The following is a 22,777-nucleotide window of genomic DNA, read 5'->3' on the forward strand; positions in this document are numbered from 1 at the left end:
TAATATAACATAACGACATATAGCAGTCTTACAGCAGTAATGACTACTACGAACTACTACTACGCAAACGCCAACAAGCTGCAATCAAAATTGGCGGCAAACTTACTGGAAGTTGACCTTGTCCACTTGAAATTTTGTCTCAAAAATTCCTGAGGTTAACACTCGGCACCGCAGAATGTCCTAGAAAATAACATAAACTGGTTAGCAGCTCACCAAACTGACATACATAAACTTACCTGTTCATTTGGAGTATAATCTGGTTGCTTAATTGTAGCCACTCTGTCCAGAAAACTGCAGAAAAATTAAACTTAATGAATGCCAGTAATGGCATTGATTTGCTACAGCTCTGACCTGCCTAACAAGACTAACTTTAATGTAAGTAGGAATTACTATCAAGCATCAACAGGTTTCTTCAACTTATGAACTGTCAAAATATTTAGTAGCAATAAATGTTTATAATGAAGCAAAAGAATGGCATTTATAGGGACTAAACTACCACACAACCGCAACTATACAACATTATATTTTGAAGCTCTATATTTCCTAATTTTTTAAAGGTAAACCACAAGCCCTTATCTCCCATCACCCCCATTTCAGGACAGAGAAGTGGCCCATAAACATTAGTACACATATGCGAGAAACCAGTTCAGTTTTTAACAGCTGCAGATTTTAAAGCAGATGCAACAGCAAAATCTCATGCTGAAGCATCACAAACTGGCTTTATAAAACCGATCTACAATTTATTATGGGCACCGATGGGCAAGTTAGCTTAAAGGGCCCCTCACCAGGTTTGGACAATGCAAGCAGACAAGCGCAGTGTGTAAATCATACTGTAGCGATGATTAGTACGAAACCGCTGTGTGGCACAAAAACTTGAAATTTCAAACTGATGGCCACACTCCCTTCTCATGAGAGAGACAAGGTTACATGCACAAATGCCTCTATGCAAGATACACTGCCTGTAACAATAAGATAGCCTGCGACGTCACCAACACTGGCACGTGACCGGTTAATCAGCCAAGAGAATGCGCAATGGTACCACTAGGAGTGTGCGGCACAACAAAAAAAGAATGAGGAAAAATTAGGGAGAGGGGGGGGGGGGGCTCATCACGTGCATGTAACGAGGTCCCTCAGCTTTGGTATGGAAGGCAGGGGAGGAGCATTGCTTGCGGACGCTACTCAAGGCAAAGGGGGAGAATCTCTGTTGACAGTAACACACACCTCCTGGTGGCTTGGTAACAGGACAGTTCAATCTCCTCCAATAGTGAACTGATTTTAAAAATTCAGTAAGATGCTCCCTAGATGGCGTTTCCAGTCTATAACCAAAATTTGTCATGGGGCACAGTGAGGGGCCCTTTAAGCAGTGCCAGGATAGTCTCCACAGCTAGAGATAGCATGAGTGACTATGACGGTGCATGATGATGATGAAAAAAAATTTACCCAGCAAGCCATTATTTTTGTACATGTGAAACCACTTTGGATCGCTTCATTTCAACTTTACAACTACAGTTAAACCTCAATATAACGAAATACTCTATACAACGAAATATTTAATTTTTCATAACCGATAGATATCTAACGATAGATATCTACCATAGACGATAGATATCTATGTAACTACAACCTCAATATAACGAAGTGTATTTGTATGCGATTTCGATATGACAAAATTTTACTTCCACAGCAAAGGAATGGCCAGACAATAAATGGAAGCTTCCGCAGATGCAGATCATCAAATGACTGAATTACAAGCAGCTGCTTGCAAATGCAGCTCTCAAATCACCAGCGGTGCGACAAGAGCGAACCCTGAAGTGAAGCCACATCATGTTCCATGTAAAGTCAAGTACGATAAGATCCTATCGGGCCGCATGCACTTTGTGCTTTAGGAGCGAGTGAAAGTGTGCAAGAGTGAGAAAGAAAGATGGTGACTTTACACACGAGTGCCGCCTCCCGGCGCGAGCAAAGGGAAAGAGGGGAAGAGGAGCGAGATCGTGGTAACGTGATCAAGCGCGCGCTAAGGGTAGGACAGGAAAGGGGGGAGAGGTGAAGTTGGCTGTGGCTGCCCACTGCGCGCATACGCAGCCGCGCACCTTGCTTTAAGCCTGTTTCACATGCAAACGAAAATGCTCGCGATTCCCTCCGCCGCAACGCAGAAACTGTTTCGAGCGACGGCAGCAGCACTAGCAGCTGGAGCGGCGAGGGTCCAGCAAGTTGGAATTTCGATGGCAGCGCTGCTTCCGAACCAATGACGGCCCGCCTTGCCACGTGACCAGTGGAGGATAGTGTGGGAAAACCTGTGCATAGGACGATGTTTATTTACTTGCTACATGTGGTACGGGCAGCATGCCAAGATAGCTTTTCAACGAATTGCTAATCAGTGAGGTTTCGAAACGGCCACAGCTGTGGAATGTGAAAGACAACTTCTGCAATGGGGGAGCCCCTTTGGAACTCAGGGACGCCTTGCTAAAACACTGACACCGGTAAGCAAAGACACCAGTTGTATTGAACTGCAAGATTGTCAGTGGTTTTTTTTTTTTTTTTTTTTTAAATGCTACAGACTCTTGAAAGGCATGATGATGCTTGTGTTAAGATTAATTTTTCTCGCCTCTCTAGCGAAATGCTGAAGCTTGTCAGAAACAATCTTTGTCGCCGCGCAGACTTCGTGCGCTTGTCGTGATTCGCACTGAAACGCTCTTCGTCACGCTCTTGCAAGCACGCGTTTGTAAGTATTTATTGTCCCAGTTTACGCACACATCACACGCTTCTTGATTTTTTTCTTTATTGCGTACGGTTATTCTACGCAGTTGATTTGTACAAGTATCGTTTTAATTACGCAGCCATGAGAAAAATAAAGCTGGCATTCCTTTAGTTAAGTGGAAGCTTTAGCTCGGGTGCTCCTATCTAAATACATGTAAAAGATGCATGCAAGAATCATCATGTGGCGCACATAAATCCATCTCCGCCGACACACTCGCGTCCATTATGGCACAGTGCCGAGCCGCTCGCGGGTTTGTGCGCCGCATATGCGAATTTTTTTTACAAAAACAACAAAAAAGATAAAAAGTAAGCATGATTTAGATACTCAAAACGCAGGATATATGTATCTATAAAATAAAAATTTGAAAAGCAGGGACAAAACAATTCTTGTGTTGCTAGTTGCAAACTACCGAAACTGGCTGAAAGTCCAGTATTTTTTGCCAGCAACATTGGTATTCGTAGCAGCAAAAGACGCGCGGTGGCAATGCATGTGAAACAACACCTCAAGAAAAGCTTCGCAGCGCCGCACCGCTGTTCCCTCCATTCGCTCAATCGCTTGCATGTGAAACAGGCTTTAGAGGTAATCTGCCGCGTGTGCAAAGAGTGGGCGTGCTGAGACGGAGTGGCATCATGTAATGTCTTCCGGCGTGTTTAGTATTGAAGGTTGTGTAATCTCAAATTTTGGAGACACGGCGGATGAAGTAGTCGCTCCCTGCTGCTGGCGCTTTCCATGATGTCATCGTCCCAGTGCGGGCGACGCTAGCAGCCGTGGGGCAGAGTGCACACGATAGTGTGGCTGGCTTCGCTTAATTCGTACCGACTATGTGAAGATATCGTCGACGTGGCATGAAACCATATCATTTGTTGCCAACTCAATTCATCGTAATGAATTGTTTTCTCATTCAAATTTGCTTTTTCGATTGCCCTATAATTCGGAACATTCTGTGGCCCGTTTCCACGTGAGAAAAAACTAAGTGCTCTTCCTCTCTATGAAGAAGGGTGACCAGCGAAGCTGTGTATGTGGGCGCCTTAAATAATGGCGAACTGCACCTGCACCGCGGGTGGGCCCGGTATTGCACTATCTTCGGGATAAGCCCACGTATGGGAAGTGCTTAACGCTTGCTTCACCTAAGCCGCGAGTCGACTCGGCATTGCACCATCTTGAGCGACTGCCAACGTATGTGGAGGGGAATGCTTAACGCCTGCTTTACCTCCACCGCGGGTCAGCCCGGCATTTCACTACCTTCAGGATCGGCCCACGTATGAATAGTGCTTAATGCCTGCTTCACCTCCTCCACGGGTCGGCCCGATATTGCACTTACCTTCAGAATCGACCCACATATGAAAAAGCTTTCGTCTATGCACGGACGTGATCCACCAGATCCTAGCCATAAACAGCCTTCCCCATAAAATCGATCTGCGAATGTACTTATTTCCATAAAAGGCCAAATTTCAATGCAACAAGATTTAGACATAATGAAGAAAATTGCCGATTTTACCTACTTCGTTATATCGAGGTTTAACTGTACTTTCTCTGACTTTGTTATTGGTTTGTGTAGCAGCTAACCCCCTTAGTTCAGTTTTGATGAGCAAGGAAGGAGGCTTACATTTTAGAAAATGTGAGGCACAGTTTAAGAATGCACATTACAAGGAAAATAAAGTAATGAGCAACAATTCTGGAAAATTATTGTGCTGCTTTATTAAAAAAGGAGCTTCTGTTATTCCACATTTCCCTACACATACTAAATTCTCCAGTAGGGACATTCCTGCAGCTTTCTGAAAACAGTGCCACATGCCACCTCAATAGCCTCTGGTACACCTCAGTGTATGATCTGTCACAAATACAGACAACTATAGAAAGTAGGATCACTGTCTAAGGAAGGCATGGTACAACTTCCAATCACCCTTCTGGTCAGCAAGCTGTACAAACATGCACAGTGCTCATCGAAAGAAAATAACCTTTCTCTAGCTCAGTTATCTTGCAATGCACAATGGACACCGAATAATATTTGTACTCTCACGTTCAACAAACTCAAAACCCAGCCGTCTGCATATCAGAAGGTTAAAATCCAGGCATATGGATGTGGTAGAGCTATTGTGGGACCTCCCTTAAAACCAGAATGCCCAAGTCTTACTAGCAACACCAGACCACCAAGTGTTTTCATCTGTTTCCTTATGTTGCCCAGAAAGTTGCATATAAATGCTTCATTCTAAACAGCCAAATCTAATGTGCTGCATCCTACATTGTGCTACCAACCATGAAAATGACGTGAATGCCTCCAAGCCAGTGTGCTTCGAAGATGTACAATAGTGTTTGACCACAGTATGGGTCATTCGATGCCAAGCTAACCAGCACTGAACAAGACCCTCTCAGATTTCAATTATAAATGTGGCTTACAATGCATTGGGAATTATAATTTTGGGAATGCATTGCGTAATGCTTTGGGCAATGCATTCCCAAAACATTGTTGAAGAGAAAAATTGAAGCACCATTAGAATTTCACAATAAAATGCAAGACATGGTATACAAGAAAAAAAATTTCAAAAATGATGTGTACAAGTGTGTAAACTTTACATGGGTAATTCAGAGAAATTGCACTTTGATATGTACCCCCTATTACATGCCTTCCCTTTATTTTCACAGTATTTATTATTGGAGAAAAATACCATTTGTGACTGCCTACAGTCAGGGCTCCTTACCAGGCTCGGGCATTACAGACAAGCACGGTGCCTAGATCATGCACTGACAATCATGTCTTCAAGGTATTACACCAACCTACGCCACAATAAACAGCTTAAAATTCAGATAGTGTCCACCTGCTCTTACATTACAGGGAGCCCTGCTTTCTGGCAGAGAGCAAATGCCACACCAAAGGCATGTCTGCATCGTGCTGAATGCCTGCAACATCAACATCATGACACGTGGTTTTGAAAAACCACTGCATGCTACAGTAGCTATTTGTCTGGTACATTATTGCACATAACTTAACGTTAGAAATAATAACACCAACACACCAAATGTCTATGTGTGTTCTTTTCCCTCTGTGCCAAAGTAAAAAGCTCCATACTTCTGCTGTCATCTGCGAATTGTTCCCACGCTCCTATCAACTGCCAGTAACTGCCAGTAACTGCCAGTAACTGCCAGTTGATCTTGTGTATAACAAAGCCTCATCCACCATGCCCTTCTCTGTTCGCACATTTATACAGTTATTTTGCTAAGTGTAGTCTTCTGTCAGGTATGGTTTTGTGCATGTGCATGCATGTGTGTGTATGTGTTGTTTGTTGTAAAATGCTTCTTATACAGTGCTTTACAACTTTCAGTGCATAAACAAAATTTCCAATAGGGTATGGTAAATGGCCCCTTAAACGTTGACTAAAAATGATTTCCTATGCCACAAACACAATATGTATAAAAAAGATTATCACAAATTTGAGAAAATTGTACTTTTGCCATACGTTCAGGTGTAAATTGCACTGCTATGGTCCATAATAAAAATGGCGATGACAGTTCATTTACTAGCATGACATGTTATTATAAATGTTTTTAAAGTTAGGTCATTGCGCCATCCCATGTCGTTGACCAGAATACGTCTTTCCTGCAATGTATGACTTACTAGCACAAGGTTGCTGGGGTGACTGCCTTTTTTGCCTTTTTCCTACAAAAGAGTTGCACGAGTGCTGGAGACTGCCTGCAGCGCTTATACAGCTGGTGCGAATGGTTTGGAATTGCCCATCCACTTTAGCCAACTTTACTATTCTATACATAGTTGGCCAGTTAAACTAAGCCAAGGCAGCCAAGCTAAGCCAAACCTAACAACCATGCAAAATTGTCTAAAGTGGCACCATCAATGATCAATACTCTTGACTCATAGGCATTGCATAGTGGTGCAGTTGCGCATTTCAGATCCATGTCGCTTTCTCTGCAGCAATTTAGCAGTAACCTTTTTCCTTGTTTTTTTTCTCCCGAAATTATCCTCCAAATATAATTGAGTAAACACTTTTGCCAAACTTAATCATTTCAGAAGACACGAGAAGCATAAAACATGTTTTTAATGACATTCTTCTTGTCCTGTGAACTATGCCCCAGAGGCATGATACATAATTTATCGTCTTTGCACTCAATTTTAGTGTTCACAATGGTGCACACACTTTTCAATAATCAAAGCGTAATGTTGTCTAACCATTAAAAAATTAAATAATGAGGTTTTACATAACGCCACAATCTGATTATGGGGCAAGCTGTAGTGGGGAACTTCGGAATAATTTTCTCCACCTGGGGTTCTTTATTGTGCACCTAATGCATGGTACACGAGCATGTTTACATTCCGAACCATCAGAACGCAGCCGGAAGGACTGGCATAGAAACCATGACCTCAGGCTCAGACGCGCAAGGACATGGCCACTGAGCTACATGCGGCAGATTTTTTTTAACAATTCATTCCATGAACCATTCTTTTCGACCTTTGTCATTGGCTCAGATGCGGTCAACACCATGCTATCATTATCTCTGAAATCAGCCACACAGTACAACACAACAGAAGAATGGAAAATCATATGGAATGTCACAAAATACAGGTCCAGAAGGCAGTAGTAGTGAATTAGATTGGAACAAGAAATACTCCGTTTAACGGGAGGAAATACCCAACTTGTTATAATGGTTAGCCAAAATTCTTTGCTAGGCAAAAAATTGATGTTTCTGGCTGTTTAATGAGCAAAATACAAATGATCTTCACTTAGAAGCTGAGCATGCTGTCCATGAATGCAAAGCTGCGGTAGCAACTTGCTTGCTGTAGCAATTAACATTATGCTACGCAGGAGCACCTTCCTGCTCTTAGATTCCTTGTTCTTTCCAGCTAGTCACTTTTCACATATGGGCATTTTGCATTGCCGTGCATTGAAACGGCCCTCAACCACTTTTTGTTGAAGTCAAGAAATGCATCTGAAGTTAAAAAAAAAAAAAAGAGTATTTCAGAAATACTTTGCCACAGAAAGTATTTCAATGCGTATAGAAGTGAAGTTATTGGCAATCAAAGGTTGAGTACAATCCCGTTCGCGGTGCTCTCGCTCCTCCTTCAATACCTTGCACCGCGAAGGCTATGGCAGAACAGGACGTATCCGCAACGCTCCGCCTACTGAATGTTAACGGGGCGCACACTTCAAATTTGATTTTGAATATTCATGCAGATGCCGCTACTTCCAATTTTGGCACCTACAGCGTGCCAAATGCGGTTGTCCTCAACAAGCCGCAGTGCACTTAGCCAGCAGTCTCGTCGCAGCCCCCCATGGCGTCCATGGTATCTACACTACATAGCAGACCAAGGCTGCATTCAACTGTAGTGCATATGCCCGTTTGCTTTGTGCACGACTAGGCTTGAGTGCGCACTCGCGGTCATATGCTCCAGTCTGGCCCTGCTACGTGGTGCAGACTAACTTTGGCCTGCATCAACTTGACCAACGTATAGTAGCCACGTCCAACTTGCGCATTTTGAAGTGCTATCAATAACTTAAAACAAAGCAAAGCCTGCCAAGGCATCTAGCCAGGAGTGGACAGGAGTGAGTACACGTTGGCAAGCATACGTGTGGCCTGACTATAAGTTTCACATTGTTAGAGGCTAGGTGAGTGTTCAAAACTAGTTGAAATTAGCAAGACCCAACAGCTGCAACACCGATATGCAAGGTGGGCACAGTTGAATTCTTACAGAGGCAGCTGCGGCTGAGCATGAACAGACGATAGTCGGCTTCTTCCAGAAGTATGTAATTATCGAAATTCGAAGGCAGATTTTAGCTTACTTTAGCCTGTTTATTAAACTGCATCAATAGATATACACGGTAAGAGTAGGAAGAAGTGCACTGATCCAAACACCGTTCTTGATTGATGTCAGCTATTGGCCAATAGCAGCCGCATATAGGAATCTGCTATATTAAAAAATAAAGCGTCTAGAAAAGAGTGAGGAGCATGCTTTTGTTGAAAAGAGAGAGTTTGAGAAAAAGGTTACTTCGTGCTCTGCTTGCGAGCTCCGCGTGCTGCACACAACTGCAAAATTTGGCTGAGATGTTCACAGCAGCGTATGCTATCCATGGACTATGTTTTTTCACCAAGCCCAAGGGGTAGTTCAGGACCGCAGTAAAGGAATACTTAAAATTTACAACCCACTGAATCTATGCCCAAAAATGAATAACAAGAACTGATGCTATCCTTTCACTTATTATTTACTTTAGTAAAGGAGCTCATTTCTGGTATGCGAGCCGTGGGTATGACATCGTGCCAATCTGGAAAACATGTGGACGAGTCCTCCTACAGCTGGCGCATTTGCTATGACCTTATCTTATGCAAAGTATTTTGCCTTTCCTGCCGTAAATGCTTACAGCATTCTTCCCCTATCTTTCTACTGCTTATGCAGAGGCAGCCAGTGCTTCGTATACTGCAAGCAAACTACTGTTGCCCAGATGCAAGCTCTATAGTATTTAGTTTACTCCAGCTGCACCTTTCACAACAAACATGAAGTTGAAATATATTCACATAAAGTGAACAAGAAAGCACAAACTAACAAACGAAATCGTATGCTGAAGGCAACCAGATCAGATGTGATGGCTGTACAACTGAGATCCATATCTAAAGAGTTTCTAGTCTTTTGTAAACAAATGGCACAATGACTCATCTGATAATATAACATTCTTTGTAGCACTTTCTTGAGATTCTGCGCTGTGACTGTTGTTGTTGCCAATGCAAATGTATGAGTCGGACGTGCAGAAGCAGCTCATCGAAGAAAACTCAAAATGAGGCCTTGGCTACAGCAAGCGAGCTATTCAAGCAGTAATGTCCGTCAATGATATGCCTTACTTCTGGGCAATCTGGATAGGCCTAATGCATTCATTGTTTGCACTGAAGTGCCTTGGCAAGCATAAAAATCAAAACTTTTTTGTGTACTGCTTGTTAATCCAGTATTTTTTGTGGGGGACCAGCTTTTGTTTACATTACAAATAATGGCAGCAAAATTACTATTCAGCATACCTTTAAATAAAAAGCTATTAGCTATGCTATGCTAGTACGCCAGTTCTTGTTAAATCACTGAAGCTAAGCACCATTGTGCTTGAGAGAGAAAGCACTTCGTAATGCAGAGTGCTGATGGCTCCCCTTTTACCAAAGAATAGGTGTATGTCTTGACTGGTGTCTGGAGCAGGAGGTGTCCACTTCCCTCAACCTTGAATCAAGCACAATGGGCTTTAACTAAAAGAGATTGCGTGAAATTACTTAGTTTATTAATATGAAGTGCACTACAAATACCCCAACTTCCTATTGCATATTTTTTTTAAGAAATACAGAACTTCGTAACTAAGTATTTACAATACCAAAGCTACTCAAACAAAACTCGCAAAATAATTTGTTGTAGGTTCCACACAAGGAAAGATTCTCCAAAGGCTGTTGCAACAATAAGAATTTCATATGCTTACAACAGCAGCAAATTTTGATTCAAGGGTGTTTAGTCACCAAGCAAGCAGCAATAAGAAGCACGGCATATACATTAATACAGAAGTACCCTTTTACGTAACAAATTTGCCCTTGCACAGCCCTACATGACCATTCATATATTCATATACTGCAGACATGGGCAAAGAGCCAACTAACTACACATCTGAATCTGATAGCACTTTTTGAATTGAATAATGGAATTCGTCTCAGAAAATGATTTCTCCCCATGTTACTGGGGCCTCATTTTGTAATTGCTTTCCTTTTCCATTCTGCCCTTCACTGCTTGCTTGTATGACACCACACTTACCAGTTTGGCCACTCAGTGAAAGGATGGAAATATATACTGTATTTGCACGATTCTAATGCGCACCTTTCTTTAATAAAATGTTCAAATTTGCATGCTCGTTACAATCATAACTAATTCTATGCAAAATCAAAAACTAAACCAATTCTTAATTAAAAAAATAACTCAATGCAAGGCAGCTATTGGGGACGAGGACTTACGGAGTCGCCATCTGTCGGAAAAGCCTCCCTTGCATAGTATGACGGATAACGCGGCGCGCTCCTTCACAAGTTTGGCTAACAGTGCTCAATAAAAACACCACGCAGCAGCCCTCCTGGACATTTCTGTAAGTACTCTAAAAACGAAGGAAGTTTTTACTGTCAAAATTACAATCTTGGGCAAACTGAAAGCACAGAATCATTTACAGACGCCATCTCTTTACCAAATACATACAGTGAACGCCACTGCGCACGGTCGCCGCGATGGAGTCTGCCAAACCGGCTTCTTGCATGAAACGGCAAACGCTGAGAGCAAACTATGTGACATATGTTTTTATAGCTATGTGACATATGTTTTTATAGTGGGCTGTCTGTATAACTGAATGGAGCATAACAGAATGAAGCCTCAATGCAGCGATCACACGGGTTCGCAGCGACAGACTGCGCATCTGCATGCATGTTCGCACACAATGTTTTGCTTTTGCTGTGAACGCGTTTTCGCACCGTGCCATTAGCTTTAGGCGGTAGAATATGAGCATTTGACAGTACACAAGCAACCACTGCTGCGTCGACGCTATCAGGGCTGTTCAAAAATAATTTCGTTTTAGACTTCAATGCCTAAGGCGACTATAATAAGCTGTCGCAACGATTTAATCTTTTTTTTTTCTTCCAAATTCTTAGATGTTTCGTTATTATTTCTCAAGTTGCGTCACACTGTATGTTTACCGGTCTTCTCAGCATGCGATTTCCCGCTCCTTCTTTTTCGTACATTAATACATAGTACTTCCATTACATTAATTCATAAGTTCATTCATTAATTCATTCAGTACATTAATTCATAACACAAACATGACCATGTGCAATGCCTTATTTTTAATGTGCTTATTAGCGCTCCCTTTCAATTTCGGTGAACTTACCAGAATCTAGCATAAACAAGTTCATAGACCAAATAAAACGTCATGACATTAGCCGGGCAGTGGGCGTGGGCAAGCATCACAGTGTGCGTTTTCTGCTACTCACCGAACATCACAGTCCCGACGCCGTAGCAGAAATCCTCCTCGCGTCTGTGCTTACTGCACACCCAAGTTGTAGCTGATGGCTGCTTGCCGGTTCTAAGTTTCGCGAGCCAAGCTTCACGCAGCTCCTTGTCCTGCCTCTACATGTAAATAAAGCTGACACCAGGCTCTGTTACGTACGTCCGGCACTGTGGTACCAAGCAGTAGCCTACCATGCTGCATGCCTCCAAAAGCAGCCATTACCTATTTTAGTGCTTTCAAATGTTGTCAAGGCGGAAAAACCTCACCACTTAATCACAACTGCAGCGCAGGTGAGACTTTAAACTTCCCTTTTCAGTTCACTTCGGCGCTTCCAAAGCAACCAACGCAGTCGCTGTGTCCACGTGATCCCTCATGCCAGGTCACGCCGACTGTGGCGACAGCTTTTCCAGAGGTGGAGCTCACCCCCAATGGCCAGACTGCCATCGAACGAAAGTTTTTTTTTTTTTTTTTTATGCCTTGGTTGGCAGTCACCATTTTCTAGTTTGGTGTATATGTGGCATTTCTAATGCATTAGATGGAACTGAAGATTACTTACTGCGGTCAGCAGACAGCAAAAAGTAGGTGTCGTCAAACTGCCATAGCAACTAGCCCCTAAGATTCAGCTGTGTGCGTCTATGTGCTCTTATATAAAGCCGTTTCAACATGGTACGCGTCGACTCAGGTTTCATTACTTGATGTGCGTAGTAGAATTGGCACCAAGTTAATTTTTTTTATATTTAGGCAATGTAACTGCGCGCTACAATCGGGGGTGCAGTAGAATCGTGCAAATAAGGTAAACAGAATGGAGGGAATGAATCCTTGCAAAATATGGTTCCTGGTTAATTGTTATTAACAAGTGATGCAGTTAATAGACAAGCATGTAAAACAAATAAAACAAACAAAAGAAAAGTATACGTTAACAAAAAACTAGACTTGGCACAATCGCTACACCACAAATATGCAAGTATCTGCAATATGCGTTGTATTTTAAAGAAACTGTACATCGTGGCAAGTTCATAAACCTTGCACATGAGTTCTGTTGTAACAGATGAACAATCGTGAGGCACCAAACTTTAGGAAAACTTAAGCAAACTAGAATGTGATTTTTCTTTTCTTTTGCAGAAATAACACTTCAGGCACAGCAAAAGGCAAGAAAAAGCTTGCTAAAATCATGTATTTTGTCTGTACATTGTAAAAATGACTGAAAACCTGCAAGTCTTAACTGTCCACACTGAAAATGCCTCAAAGTTTTCAGTCCATCCAGGATATATCGAACTTCAAGGGGGATTGCTAAATAGTTTAATATATTCATAATGCTAAATATAATATATGCCTATTAATTACCTATCTGAAAACATTGCACATCTTGCATCTCCCCGGGATCATGAAATACTGTAATTTGCCAATTTGTTTACGCAAGGCAGTGTCAAATGCACAAAAGCCTACTTTTTTCAGACGAATGTTGCAAGTCACTCGTGCTGTGGAATGTTATTTGATTAACTGATTGTGACACTAATCCTAAAAGCTTGCATCGAGCGGTTGCAAGATCGTGGTGTGTCTCACGCTTGTACTGCGTTTTTATTCAGGATAAGGTAGAAATAAATGCAGCATGAAAGCAAACCAGCCCATATGCACCATGCCACTATCAGCACATGTGTACCGTGAATCGCGTGTGAATGTGCCTCACCACATGTCTTTTACAACCGCGTTAAATGGCCGATCGTCATACGCCGAGTTCATTCCCACTGACGTGTCCCGGCTATATATTTGGGATTGACAGTACATACGAAAAAATAATTTATATCTGAAGTTTAATGAAACTCGGCAGTGTTCAATGTGCCACCCTAACTTGAAATTTATTCTAAGTGAATATGCTGAGAAGAAGAAAGCAAGCAAGAAATCTGTTCTTGCTTGGGGAAGAAGATGAGCGAAGCAGGCAGCTTATCTATATCACCACCTCCCTGTCTCCGCCCTTGTCTCGCATGGCTGCTAGACATAAGCAAGATTACTGCCATTCGTCCTTTATGGAAAGAATTGGACAGGCCAGGTATACAGTAAAAGCTCGTTAATTCGAATTCCGCGGGGATGCTATGAAAATTCGAATTATACAAAATTCGAACTAATGAAAGTCAGAGAAAAAAATCGCTCGGTTAAGGCGCGTATATAGTCTGACGTGGCGTGAGCACGCGCGCACACGCTACGTCACGCTGGCGTGAAAAACGTATATACTTCGAAGCTCTGGCGCAGCCAACGTAACCGGACGCGGCCAGCGCGGTTCGACGCGCCTGACGTCGAGATGGCTCTTGCTCCATCCGCGCGTTCGTCGCGCTGACTGGGGCGGAGAAAAAAAAAAGTCTCCGTCTCGCGCGAAAAGCGAAGCATCGATTGCGATAGAAAATTAGTAGATAGCTATACAAAGTAAGGATAATAGCTTTATCGGCCGTGTAAACTTGTAAGCATTTGCTTACTAACTAAATTAACAAGCACTGTGTCACGCGCGCACAGGTGAGCATGAACGCATCTCGTTCGATGACCGCGGAAACTCGCTGAAAAACGCTGGAGTGAGGGCACGCAGCAGTAGCAGCGAGCGAATTGACGTTCGTACAGCCCTCGCTTTAATGCGAACAAAACGTAGAAAGCACATCCCATTTGAAGCTACCGGCAATACGTGCACTCTGCAAACATCGCAGATCACTTTGAAGACGAGGACCACGCGGGTGCGCACTTTGGCCACGTCGCAGATCGCTTTCAAGATGCGGCGGCCGCATGGCCGCGCCGTAAGCAGCAGCCGCCTCAGCCGCCGAAGATCGTCCCCCGGTCCCTCCCTCGCCTCACCCCCCTGCCTCGCGCGCGACAAGAGAGGGCGCGCTCCGCCCCACCTTCCCCTCTCGCGCACGCGAGATTGAGCCGCGTTCGCCGGCTCACCTTCGCACGCTCGTACGCAAAGAACATGGCGCGCGGCGAGGGTGTTATCGTCCTTGCCGCTGATCGAAAAAGCAAAGCTGCGCGACCCGCGCGGCGACGCCAGCGTGCTCCCGCGCACTAGCACTCTCCCCATCCACGATGATGCGGAGTTCGAATTATCGGTGGCGGTGCGGATTTCAGTGTGAATTAGCGGGATGTGTTACATACTGCTTTCAATACATTGTGGGACAGTCCGCGGCAACTAATTCGAATTATCCGAAATTTCAAATTAACGAGTAGTGAATTAACGAGCTTTTACTGTACAAAAATCTTCCCTCTTAACTGCTGGTTCATTGCACAAAAATAGCATTTCAGAGAGAATGCAGTCTATTATCTTCCTTTGTGTTTGATTACATGCCTGTTTAGGCAAGAAAAATTCAGAAGCAGATGTTCGTGGCACCACTAGAAAAAAGTGCAGAATGTGAGAACATAACAATGGCCCCCTGCAAGTTGCTAAAGAAACATGGTGCACACCTTGTTTTGGCATTGCCGTACGACATGGCGGCACCATACCATATCTGCAAATTTGACATTCTGTCTTACATCACTGCTGATGAAGAGTACTTGTTTATTCTGGACAACAACAGGTGAGTTGTCCAGGTAAAAAAGTGGTACTAAAAAGTGCCAAAATAAACAAGCACTCAAATAAGGTTTAAAGTAAACATATAATTGAAGTTTCAGGGCCAGTACACGTCAGTCCCCTTGTTCACAAGTTGTGGCACCACCTCTAATCCTTTCGGCATCACAGACATACCAGTACATTTCAGTGTTTCTACCCCACCACGTTCCTTTTGTCAGACAGGAATGTAAGGAGCACACCAAGGGTGCTATAACATAAAGCTATTCCAAACTTTTTTTGTTCAATTTCTGCAGTCAGCCCTAAACGATTGGACAAAAATTTTTCAGAACACCCCTACTTCACCTGCCTGTCACACGACGCCATGAAAACTGCAAAAACTCCCGATGTTATATGTGTGTACACACTGATTGTGCATGATCAGATCAAACAAAAGAAAAATAATTCCAATTCTACACCTTTCTTGGCATTTTCCCTCCTCTATAGGTCACAAGTTTTCGGGCTGCGCCCACTTCGCTTGTCTGTCACGCATTATCACAAAACTGTAAACTCAGATCAGAGTGACGTGTACGCATGAAAGCCGCGTTACTTTGACAAACAAAAATGAGTTTTTTTGGAAAAGCCAGAGACTGTCCCGTTCTGAAAGGGACAGATGTCTGCCTACTGATCACTCGGACACTGGCTACGGTGAGTTGCATGGCAGCATGAATTTATTTGCTTATAATAAACATTATTCAATTGCAGTATAACTTTCTCGAGCCCTTTTGGCATGTTTATGACATTGCACTGCCGACACTTCTGTGCTGAAGATCCGTTTTAGCAGAATCTTTAACCTTCTGTCACATGTTGACATTATTTTCGGCTAGCCACTACAAGCTAAGCCAGGGGAAGCAGGCCAATTGCAGACGCCCACACCACCTTCCTTTTCTGGTTATGTACTTTCACTGCGCTAGCTCGGCCCCACCGAAACCTTCTTTCAAAGTAGGCAATGTGATTCGTTTTGAAAGCAAACAAAAGTGACCACCTATAAACGAACATAGCATTTGATTGGTCTGTTCAAACAACGCTGCAAGTCAACGCCCAATGCTTCCTGTCAGCGATTACATAGGTATGACATCAGAAGACTGGAATAAAAACAGATTGGAATAGTTTCACCATATAGTGCCCTAAGACAGCATTTGCGATTAGTTGTGTCATTTATATTTCTGCACAACTAACAATAAACCATTATGTTCATTTTATAAAATCCGAGGGAAAGAACCCAACGCTGGGAATGTGTCACCTCTGAAAAAGAAAGACCCGACACTGAAAGGGTTAGATGACTGAACACGGTCGCCATAGCAGCCCCGAAACACCAATCATGTTTCTTTTCAAACTTAGTCAAGTACTTGTTTATTTTGACCAGGCACCATCCTCACCTGACGAGTTTTTGTTGAGCACTGGATTACAATGTATTGAAATGCATCCGCTGCAAAATGACACCTCTGTACTGAAGTTTAGTGCATATGAGCCCATGGTTTAGCCTTAACAGTGTTGTTTACCTGTTTATGCAACAATGTTCACAAAAGCCCCCCAGAAGACAAATATGCCCTCTACTCATGTATAAAATCTGATGACAATGTGACATCACTCAGACACTTGACACCAAATAATCAAGCATAGCAGGTCATAAATAGAAGATTTGAACGTATGTTACATGAAGAACAGTGACTACTAAGAAGCCAACAAAGACACAAAGGAAGACACAGGGGAAATTACTTGTACTTAATAATTGAAATAAAGAAAATTATAAATTAATGGAATTGTAAGTGGATGAAAAAAAACTTGCTGCAGGTGGGGAACGATCCCACGTCTTTTGCATTACACGAGCAATGCTCTACCAATTGAGCTACTGCGGCGCTGTTTCTCCATACACTTTCCGGGGTATTTATGTGTTGCTACTAGAACTAACGCTGGGTGTGCTAGCCAGCGCCACCACTCACAAACCTTGGTGATGGATGAGGAACATCCTTCCTGCCGCAGGCGTCACAAGTACGTGATCTTTTTTGGGTGAAGGCAACTGGTCAATAAACCCACACGTGCTGCCTAAAGGCATCAATGTCAGAGGATTGGAGACCCTCGTTATGTAATGAACGAGAAGAAAGGGGGTTGACTGCTTCGACCTGACGACCGACCTGATGACCTGACTACTTCTGACTTTCATCTTCATCCCAATCTCAAAAAACGCCTCAAGGGACGATCTGGAGTGTGCTCGAGGCAACTAGTGCTGCAAATGAGTGGTTACACCAGCAGACAGAGGAATTTTATTTACAGGGACTTAAGAAGCTGCAATGCGGCAAGTGCATTTTCCCTGGAAAATATGTAGAATAGTGCGGCAGCTACAGGTTCCTAGCTCAATTTTTTTCCGAGTAGGACTCATTTCTCATCACCAACCCCTCGTATGTGCTAGCAATGAGAATTAAAAAATTCATAGCCAGAAGTTTGATGCTTCTGCTACACAACTGCAACCTTGCATTTTAATGTGGCACTTCCAATGTCACAATGAGCAAGAAGGGCACGAAAATTGAAAGAAAATGTTCATACTTATGAAAACTGCTTAGTCACCATTCAATCACACAGAAATGTTGCAATGGACTTCTGTTGTCTGAGATGTACAAGGAACACCATCAGCCCACCTAATGACCACAAATGTTAAAAATGCAGCAATAACCATCAGAAACAGAAGCCTATCAAAGCTGCAATGTGCTGCATTCAACAAATGCACAATGCAGCACGTGCAGCTTCCAGAACATGACAGTAGTAAAGAAATCTTCAGTGTGGTCAGACTGTGATAACCTACTGTCATGTTCATACAGATTCACGAATTAATATTACAACCACACTGCTTGCTGTAATAATGATTTTCATATTGCTTTCATAGCCACAAACAAGTTACTCTACAAATTCAAACCCCTTTCAAGCATGTGTAATTTCAGGCTTCCTTACCAGTGGAAGATAGGCTCTACTGACAGCACCAGCTAAAACCGAGTGTTCCAAGGTGTCGACAATAAAACTGGGCGTTTGTTAAAATACTGACCATAATTATTTACCAGCCTTTAAATGATTATTCTTGAATTTAGTGGTGCCAATTTCTATGCACTGACTGCATTTGTATGGTTTATTTACATCTACAGTCACTAACGGATTTTTGGACACCAAAAATTTAAGCATGCACATTTAGTCAGACACGTGCATAGTGTAATATAATAAAAAAAAATCCAGATGCCTTTCAATTTGGACATCCTCAATTATCAGACATCAGCATAGCATAATGTATTTCACCATATTTCAGACACCTTGTAGCATGCTGTTCTTCAGCTTCCATATATAAAATAGCATGCAAATTGACCCACTGCAACAAGCAGAAAGAATGGCATTTGTATAGATTTCGAACACTTCCTTGAAAGCAAAAGTAGCAAAAGGATGCCACCCTACTGAGTCATGCCACCAAGCCAGCATTTATGCATTCTTTGCTGTGTGCACCCTGCACATGCAGCATTTGTTATGCAACAGGTTAAAGAGTGATATGAAGATCTCTGGCAACTTTGCTGTCTGCCAATAATAACTTTTATTAAATGGTGCAAACTCTGCCCACAGCGTCTGTGCCAGCAAGAGCCACATTGATGCGAGGGACGTGCCAGATAATGGAAATGGCGTAGAAAGCCTTAATCAATTAAATAAAGAAGTGCAGACAATCTCAGTTTAATGCTGTCGGGGCATGCAAGTTTTGTGCAAGTCCTCACAATGCTTTCCACAATCTATAGCGAAGTTACAAAAGGCAATGTATAGCCTAACCTGCTCACATGCAAATGTATGCGTGTAAAGCAATGCAATGATTGCCTTTTCCAGTTATTAGCAAAATAAAAACACTTCTTGATCATATTTTTTTTGCTCCTAATAATTATGTATAACACAGGCAGACCTTACCAAATCCAAATTTAATAAACACACACAGAAATGCTGACAATCATCATAACTCCTATGATGACTCTAAAGTGGGTCCCACATGAATTAGGGAACCACTGACAAGCGCGTGCAAATTCTTATATGCATACACTTGGTTTATTTAGCTGAATTATGCTGAAGTCATTAACCTAAAGTTAAAAATAATTCTTCGTAACATGATAAATTTTTCATTCAAGAAATATACTACCAAATGCGTTACTCAAGTGAGCAAGACAAATTACATCAGCAATCATGTGCCCAGGAAGAAATTTAATTACACTGCTTCATACAACAGCATTTGTGTTTATATTCACATAACCACACATAAATGCAAACTACAGGAGGTGTTAAATAAGTTAACCCTTTGAAGGTTTTTGCCGTACATGTACGGCGGCGGTTTTCTGTCCCGCAAGGTCTTTGCCGTACGGGAACGGTTCCGACCCTCCGTTTAAAATTTCGCACCATAATGACGATGCGTGCTCACCGGGAGGTGCTGCCACCTCTTAGCATTTACAAGATGCGTTTGAAATTTCTGCTACCTTCTTGGGGAGATAAACAGAACTGATTGTTAGCTTCAGCACGTCACTCAGACTGCAGCAACGCCGCTTTGGCAGTTTCGGTTTCACCGCGTGATCGCAACGGAGGCGCGTGAAATGTGGTTTTTCTCTTTGTCGGCACGCTCTCGCAGGGGCGGCGGAAGTTGGTTTCTATCTTGATTGGCACCGCTCTTAGCTTGTTTATCACCACCGTTCACAAGGTATTCTCGCTCTCTGCGGCAAAGCGCTTACGCGAGAGGGTGCCTCAGACCTCTGCCCAAGGTAGCCGCACGCAGAAATGTCATGTGTGCGCCAACACAACTCCTCGCTCCAAGAGAACAGACACGCATTTTAGGTGTGCAGACTGCGATAAGGCGTTATGCGTAGACCCGTGTTTCAAGGAGTACCACGCTCGGAAATACTATTGAACATTTTGCAGTTCTGAGTGATGCCGACACCAAAATACTGGTCCTAATTATTTTTTACTATTTATTCCCGACTTTATACATTTTGTAAATTCAAGATCCGCAATAAAGTAATTTGACCCTCAAAGGGTTAATGCTCAGCAATATCTCCAACTTTTCAATGAAGCACTTTCCAAACTCATACGTTTACAGACACTAGTAAATCAAGGATACAATGAGAAACTATCACAAATATATTGTGTCCCTCAGTACTCATTCAATTCCCTACAGGATGGTCCATGATGAGTACTGGGGAGTTGTTATACCACATGTCAGCATCTGCAATTTCTACTACCTAAGCGAACCAAAAACCTGAACGGCTTGTTAAACAACAGCCGCCAAAAGTCGAGCACAGTGGCAACATTTGTGTACGCTCACAATTGTTTATAATAGCCAAAGCATATGTGCACAAGCATGAAAAGAGTAAAGAAAAAGGCACGTACTACTTCGCACAGTCAATCAGCTGGTACTCATTTGAGCGTTCAAAGGCAGCTTGGACACCTTTGTCTTTCCAGAGGATCTCTGTGTGCTCGTAGAACTCCTGTGAATTGCATAAAATCCATTAGTATGCAAAGAAAATTTCAGCTTTCAAAAATATTGTTTGTGGAAGAATGGACAAAGTACAACTGTTGCAAAATACAATGCAAGCTACAGCATACTGTTTAAGACATATTATGCAAGGGCACGCATTTGACATTCAGACTCAAACCACACATCTCAGATATTTTTCAGCACACTAAAGTACCGCGAGCGGCTGAACAGTCAAAATTCAAGACAAACTTAAGCCTTAGCACATAACTGTTTAGTTTGCTCCAACTGACTTCTCCTGCTAGTGACCATGCTTACAATAATATAACATAACAATCAGATAAAAGGAATGACAGGCTCTTGTCACAGTTGAGAGTAGTTCTACTGAGCCTATCACATGACTCATTGGTTGTATATTTCTATTCTGCTAAACATGTATTTTTCTGCAATTCATGCAAATCACCAAATCTGATACATCATTTATTGCCACAAATTTGAAAAAGGAAGGCCATTCAGCTAGGTCTGAACAATTCTAAATGGCCTCCTTTGCGTCTCCTACATGCCTGCCACAAAAGTGCCCAGCAGACACTCAGTGTGCCTCCAGTGGCAAATTCAGAGGCTTGAAGGCCCCCTTGGCAACCACACCAAATTCTCTAGGCAAATCCTTTCCTGCATTCCACCTCCCCCCCCCCCCCTTTCACCGTCCACAAACTGGTTCATTGTAGTTGAATCCTGGCCATGCAGAAATTCATACTATATAGGCTCAGCATATATTCCTGACAAGCATTTTAACAGTCACACAATGTCTGTTCACATAAAGCAAGCATTTATTAGGTATTTCAAGTAGGCTTGACTGTATTTATGATAATAAATGAGCAATGGTGCTCTTTCATTGTCAGCTTCAAATGAAGGGCTAATGATGGCAGAAAACTACACATCATTGAGTCCTTACATCAAACAGAGATAGGAATCTCAGTATCGAATCTTCTAAGTTTCAAGACCTGCAAGAGCTTTCATGACCTTCTCAATCATAGTAAATGAAAGAAAGAAAACAAAAAAAAGGCAGGAAGGTTAAGCAAACCAACGTCCTGTCCGCTACCCTGAAAAGGAAAAATGGGATGACAGACAAAGAAGGAGACGGCTGAGGCAAAAGGAGAGAGCACAAGCACAGTAGCAGATACAAGGCGTCTATAAATCTTCACAGGTCCATTAATAATATCATTAGAGCCCGTAACTCATCAGTTTGCTCTTACACCAACTTTTCCTGCTAGCGGCAATGCTTACATAACACATCAATCAGATGGAGGAAATGACCAGCTCCTATTACAGTGGAAATTGCTTAAAATTATCTTATCACATGACATCTTATTGTAACTAAGTTCACAGAAAGCACTTCGATTGTGCCAACCAACACTGTCATACACCCATGATAACACCCATAATGCAGAAGTCCATGCTCATCCCATTATCAAGAATGCATGCAGCTAAGGAACTTCACCTACTTTATCCCATCATCACGATGGCTCTTAGGAAGACTATAGAGAACTTCAACCACCATTTGCTTATGCTTAATCTGTCTGTCACTGCAGCTGCAATTACCATAAGCCTTCTACTGGTGCAACATACACTGCTGTGCTTCCTACGACTGGGGGTAGCCTTCACAAATTCATACTTCTTCCTCTATGGAATGGCTGATTCCCCTATATAAGAACAGTAACTGTGAAGAGACCATCGAGCACTTCCTCAGCCACTGAACCTGCTTCAATGTCCAACGCAAGTCTCCTCAGTGTGTGCACATTATGTATGACCTCTTGTACTAATTCTACTGCACAAGTAGCCTTATAAGCAAGTTGTCGAGTCTTTTCAAAATACCAGCATATTTCAAGTTTAGGTGCTTTGATTTCCTTCTGGTTCAGTAACAGTTTGAGAAAAAAAAATGGTTCCGGAACCAGTGAATT

At 42.6% G+C, this 22,777-nt stretch overlaps 1 protein-coding gene across 6 annotated transcripts in view; it reads right to left on the reverse strand.

The window, feature by feature from the left end:
• Positions 1-22,777, reverse strand: part of Galphas (G protein alpha s subunit) — a 218,032-nt gene that overhangs the window by 169,306 nt on the left and 25,949 nt on the right. For all 6 annotated transcript variants that reach the window (XM_055061898.2, XM_055061899.2, XM_050193607.3 and 3 more), the window contains exons 5-7: positions 20,735-20,832; positions 237-291; positions 107-180 (exon numbers count right to left, since the gene is read on the reverse strand). In XM_055061898.2, the coding sequence (XP_054917873.1) occupies positions 107-180; positions 237-291; positions 20,735-20,832 (227 nt within the window). The remainder of the gene's footprint in view (positions 1-106; positions 181-236; positions 292-20,734; positions 20,833-22,777) is intronic.

The sequence above is a fragment of the Dermacentor andersoni genome, chromosome 1 (assembly GCF_023375885.2).
Source record: "Dermacentor andersoni chromosome 1, qqDerAnde1_hic_scaffold, whole genome shotgun sequence".
Lineage (NCBI taxonomy): Eukaryota > Metazoa > Arthropoda > Arachnida > Ixodida > Ixodidae > Dermacentor > Dermacentor andersoni.